Raw genomic sequence first — 5,622 nt, 5'->3', positions numbered from 1 at the left:
TAACAGACCTGTGATGAAACTCATAATAGTTGGATTTAGAAAACAGCATGGACAGTTACTTTCTACAACAAATTAATCCACAAATAAAAGGTCTAGTGATTTTACGTCAGTAGCCCTCCTATTAAATATTCTTAGAATTTCTTCTAGTCCGTCTTCTGAGTATTGTTTGCGTCTGAAGGGAGGGGCCTGGGTTAGGGGTGTGTGTCCTCTTGCCCTCTCACAGGTATTACCTCCTCCAGAGCATCTCACCTAGATGTGACATCACATCTGACTGATAGTATATAAGGAGCCCTGATGAATGGACTAGTACAGAGGGAACTCTCTCAGTGACATCAAGCGAGAGTGAGAGAAGCAGAACTCTCTCCAGTGTGACCAGTAAGTATGAACCTTAGATAATACATTTTAGCCCCTTGTAAATCATTACCTCTTCTGAGAAGAAATCTTACAAGCAGTGATATGACCATTGACATTTCACAGTTTAGGACTGTTGTCTCTAAATGTATTTTTATCTTTTCCATGCGCAGCTTCATCTTAACAAAATGGTTGGACTGAGACCCTCTGACATCCCCCCTACCCCAGCTGTGAAGTTCATCGGTGCAGGCACTGCAGCATGCATAGCTGACCTCTTTACATTCCCCTTGGACACAGCAAAAGTTAGACTACAGGTAAGAACATGCTTTAGTTTCTGGGCTATGCAAAAACACACACAATAGGGGTGATTTTCACCAGTTTGCACAATTTAGCACTTTTTTTTTTTAAATTGTCTGTTTTACACAAAAACTCGTGAGTCAGGCTTAATGTGAGGGAGAAGGAAAGGTGAACAGATAGATTCAGTATCATTTATGCCAGGAATTGTAAATTTAAGGGAGGCGAACATCTATGTCAACTCATAACCATCATAGATTCTCATAGACACCAATTGTGTCTGGCACATCTCACCCCAGCATTTTTATCTGTTGTGGAAATACAAGTGTCGAAAATGTTGCGTTTTACAATCCCTATAAAGTGAACCAGATTTCACCTGTTAATGTTGTCTATGAAAACACTGCATTTTTCACCATAGACTTCTATGGGTTCATGAAAAAAAAAAAAAAAAAAAAAGTAGCAGAAAATGCAACTGAATTTCCATGGCAGAAAATGGCAAAAATCAATGAAAAATGAATGTACAAGGTGTATTTTTGTATTGCGGTTTCAGCCACATTTTTACTACTTTTTTATGCAGCAGTCTTTGTTGCATTTCTGCAGTGTTCAGCCTTAGTCTTAGAATAAATTCACACAGACGACTTTGATGTCCCTCACATCCCATCTACAATTAAATGTGCTACGAAAAGGCTATAAGGCGTTCTAAACTTGCTTGCTAGATCATCACTCACTGTGCTTTACAGAATTTTCTACTGTAAGTTTTAGTAAAGAATAAAAACAATGAAAATGTCAATTTTTTTTTGTAATTTCCAGATACAAGGAGAATCAGCAGTATCTGGGGCAGTCAATGGAATTCGTTACAAAGGAGTCTTTGGCACTATAAGTACAATTGTGAAGACTGAAGGACCCAGGAGCCTGTACAACGGATTAGTGGCCGGACTACAAAGACAAATGAGTTTTGCTTCCATTAGGATTGGGCTGTATGATACAGTGAAACTCTTCTACACCAATGGAAAAGAGAGTAAGTATATATGAATGATGTCCATCACATACTGATAATAGAAAACATTCTGTCTATAGCTACATTACTCAGTACTGTACAGAAGGAAGCAGTAATTTGTGTGTACATGGCGCTGATCACTGTCTATTCTTTATGTAGAGGCTGGGATTGTAACCAGAATACTTGCCGGGTGTACTACAGGAGCATTGGCTGTCACTATAGCCCAGCCAACTGATGTAGTAAAAGTCAGATTCCAAGCTCAGGTCAATCTCCATGGGGTGAAAAAGAGATACAATGGTACGATGGATGCCTATAAAACCATTGCAAGACAAGAAGGAATGAAAGGCCTTTGGAAAGGTATGTCATATGAAAGCAGCATACTGCAGATCACAGTGTGTAACTACAGATAATATATAATAATACTAGTGAGTAGATTGTATAATTGTACAATATATTGCAGAAATGACCACATACATATAACAGCAACACTTAAGAAGGTATAAAAAGATATCATAGATTATAGCAGTAATTCTAAATCTGTTGCCTATGGTTATTGGGGCCTGCTTGGCAATGTCGCTTTGCAACAACTGAAAGTATTATATACTTGAATTATAGGAAAACTTGTCAGTCGTATAATTTACAATCTTTTGCTTTTTTTGTTTAAACAGGAACATTTCCAAATGTGACAAGAAACGCAATTGTCAACTGCACTGAACTAGTGACCTATGACTTAATAAAGGAAGCATTGCTGCAGTACAAAGTAATGACAGGTAACTAGATGCCTCCCTCTTAGCATTGCTTCCAGGGTTACTGCTCTCAACACAGTGTGTCAGTAGTGGCAGCTAATATGTTCTGAACCAATAGAAACAAATATATTTATATTTTAGTGCTGTAGGAAGGTCATTATAATAAAAGGGGTTGTCTGGTTAAGAGTATGTTCACACCACCCTTATTACAGACCATTGCTAGCATCCATCATAGGATAAGAGCAATGGTTATTAATGGTAGTAGACTGATGGATGCAGACAGAGCCCCCTCCATATGCACATGTTCCTATTGACTACTAGCATGTAAAAAAAACATGATGGTCGCTGTCTTTCACCATCTTTGTTTGCTTTTGTAATGGAAGAAGAAAATCTTGAATGCAAAATTAAAAAACATGATAGAAGAAAGCTATAGTCGTGTTTTTAACATGACGGTGAATGCAGACATACAGCAGATAGAAGAGGCTCCTTCTGTTTCTATCTACCCTGTGACAGATGCGAGCAACAGGCGTTAAATAACGGTAGTGTAAACCCACCCTACACTAGCAAAATAAGACACTGTCCCCACTAGTCCCCACTTTCTGGTCCCCCTTGATGCACAGGAACTGCTGCTTAGTCAATAACTGACAGAGATGGGGCACTGCTATGGCCGGGGCACTGCTATGGCCGGGGCACTGCTGAGTAGTCCGGAGTATTTCTGGAGTGTCTAGAAGTAGACGCTAGCAGGGGACCAGAGAAACAGCTAAATGGTAGCAATGGCGGATCATTGTGATGAGAATTTTACAGCAGTCTTAGCACTTAGCTGGATCCTCAATTTAACATCACATCAGTCGATATCTATAATTCATGTCAAATAATAATGGTGGAGATCATATATTTTTTCGACTTCCCCTTTAAAGATGTCATTAATTTTTCTACTGTATCCATTTCCAGTAAATTTCTTAATCATACTTTGAGCTAAGGTTACCTGCACACCACATTTATTTGTTTCATTATTGGAATCTCTTTTTTGGCTATATCCAGCCAAAAATATGATCTGTTAATGCATTTACATGTGTTTAGAATAGATGCTGATGTGATTTCTATATAATTATGTTTTATCTTGATATTTTGTAGATAACCTCCCTTGCCATTTTGTATCTGCCTTTGGAGCTGGCTTTTGTACTACGGTCATTGCGTCCCCAGTGGATGTGGTGAAGACAAGATACATGAATTCGCCACCTGGGCAGTACAAGTCAGCTATTAACTGTGCTTGGACCATGCTTACCAAGGAGGGGCCGACTGCGTTTTATAAAGGGTAACTGTCAAATCCATATATATATAAATAGAGATGATATCAGGGATGTAACTTAAGGGGGTGCAGAGGGTGTAGTCGCATGGGGGCCCAGGAGCCTTAGGGGGCCCATAAGCACTGGCATCAGTATTGAGATTGCAGCTTCCATCTGGGCCATAAGCCAAGGAGACCCACAGATTACACTAACAACACTAAGGCTGATTAAACTCCTTATAACCTGTAACCATCACTATTAAGAATTTTCTGTATGGATGAGGTAGGGGGCCCAGAAAAAAGATTGGACTAGGGCCCAAAAGACCTTGGTTACACCACTGCATGATATACATAGTAAAGGCAATATATTTTAGAAACTTATGAGACACTTATCTTTTACAGGTTTGTCCCTTCATTCTTGAGGTTGGGATCCTGGAACGTCGTCATGTTTGTGTCTTATGAGCAACTGAAGAGAGCTATGATGATGTCCAGACAAAGAGTTGAATATGCAGTATGAAATCCTAAAGCTCAGAATGTAGACTAAGACTCACAAGTATACTAATAAGACTGTGCATGTCCATTCCTAGTACATTATACATGTATATACTGAAGGAGTGAAGAAAGAGGACTGTACTAAGGTGAATACAGCAGCCTGTTGAAGACAAAGCTTACTCTTAAAATGTGTATGATGATCTGTAGTCTTACCGTGTAGGCAGCGTTCAACACTCCAGCTACTGTAAAACTACAGCTCCCAGCATACATACAGGCTCTGCTGGTCTTGAACTTCCATGGAAGTGAATGGAGCATGTTGGGAGTTGTAGCTTCACAGCAGCTGGAGCTCCAAAGGTTGCTGACCCCTGGCGTAGTAGCATGTACACATCTTGTAGTAAGATAATACTGTTCATATGGCCAGGGCCGCCATCAGGAATTTTGGGGCCCTATACAGCCTAAGTGTCTGGGCCCCCCCCCTCCCATTTTTGCTTTGCGCGCCGCGGGAAATTTAGCCCCACCCACTGTTATGTTGACTCCGCCCACTCATTAATTTTCCATTTGCCCGCACACTGTATAATCCTCCTACAGTCACCCGTAAATTATATGTCCCCCTCCGTCTCTCCCCTAGCTTCATCTGCCCCCAGATTCATGTCCCTTCCATCTCTGCCCCCAGATTCATGTCCCCTCCATCTCTGCCCCCAGATTCATGTCCCCTCCATTTCTGCCCACAGATTCATGTCCCTCCATCTCTGCCCCCAGATTCATGTCCCCCCATCTCCATACCTCCCAACTTTTGAAGAACTAAAAGAGGGACAAAATGTGTGGCACGCTTAGTGCGCCGCAGCAAATTTAGCCCCGCCCACTTTTGTGTTGACTCCGCCCACTCGTTAATTTTTCATGTGCCCGCACACAGTATAATCCTCCTACAGTCACCCGTAAATTATATGTCCCCCCTCTATCTCTCCCCCAGTTTCATATACACCCTTCATCTGCCCCCAGTTTCATGTCCCCCTTCCATCTCTGCCCCTAGATTCATGTCCCCACATCTCTGCCCCCAGTTTCATGTTCCCTCCATCTCTGCCCCCAGATTCATGTCCCCCCAGATTCATGTCCCCCCTACATCTCTGCCCCCAGATTCATGTCCCCCCAGATTCATGTCCCCCCAGATTCATGTCCCCCCTCCATCTCTGCCCCCAGATTCATGTCCCCACAGTGTCATGACGTCCTCTCTTTCATCTGCCCCCAGATTCACGTTCCACCTCCCCATTAAACTTACCTTCTCCTCCGCTCCCTCGCCGCTCTCTGCGCGTCTCTCTCGCTGACACATGCGGCTGAAGGAAGGAGCTGACACGGGTCAGCTCCACGCTTCGCCGCTGGGTGTCTCTCTCGCTGACACATATGCGGCTGAAGCGAGGAGCTGACATGTGTCAACTCCTCGCCTCGCCGCTGCCGCCTCT

At 42.4% G+C, this 5,622-nt stretch overlaps 1 protein-coding gene across 1 annotated transcript; it reads left to right on the top strand.

Moving 5' to 3' along the window:
- The first annotated feature begins 276 nt into the window (after positions 1–276).
- Positions 277–5,622, top strand: UCP1 (uncoupling protein 1). The gene is made up of 7 exons (XM_075265531.1): positions 277–375; positions 525–665; positions 1,456–1,663; positions 1,802–1,999; positions 2,311–2,412; positions 3,523–3,703; positions 4,076–5,622. Exons 2-7 carry the CDS (start codon positions 540–542, stop codon positions 4,188–4,190), a joined length of 930 nt encoding a protein of 309 aa, XP_075121632.1. The 5' UTR covers positions 277–375; positions 525–539; the 3' UTR covers positions 4,191–5,622.

This window comes from Leptodactylus fuscus, chromosome 1, assembly GCF_031893055.1.
Source record: "Leptodactylus fuscus isolate aLepFus1 chromosome 1, aLepFus1.hap2, whole genome shotgun sequence".
Lineage (NCBI taxonomy): Eukaryota > Metazoa > Chordata > Amphibia > Anura > Leptodactylidae > Leptodactylus > Leptodactylus fuscus.
Note: the sequence above shows the minus strand (reverse complement) of the source record. Positions and strands in the feature narration are given on the sequence as shown.

Bases quoted from the DNA above. Each gene is read 5' to 3' on its own strand.
- UCP1 (XM_075265531.1), top strand. From the start codon at position 540: ATGGTTGGACTGAGACCCTCTGACATCCCCCCTACCCCAGCTGTGAAG. The intron at 2,000-2,310 runs GTATGTCATATG...TTGTTTAAACAG, and splicing joins AATGAAAGGCCTTTGGAAAG to GAACATTTCCAAATGTGACA. The intron at 3,704-4,075 runs GTAACTGTCAAA...TATCTTTTACAG, and splicing joins CCGACTGCGTTTTATAAAGG to GTTTGTCCCTTCATTCTTGA.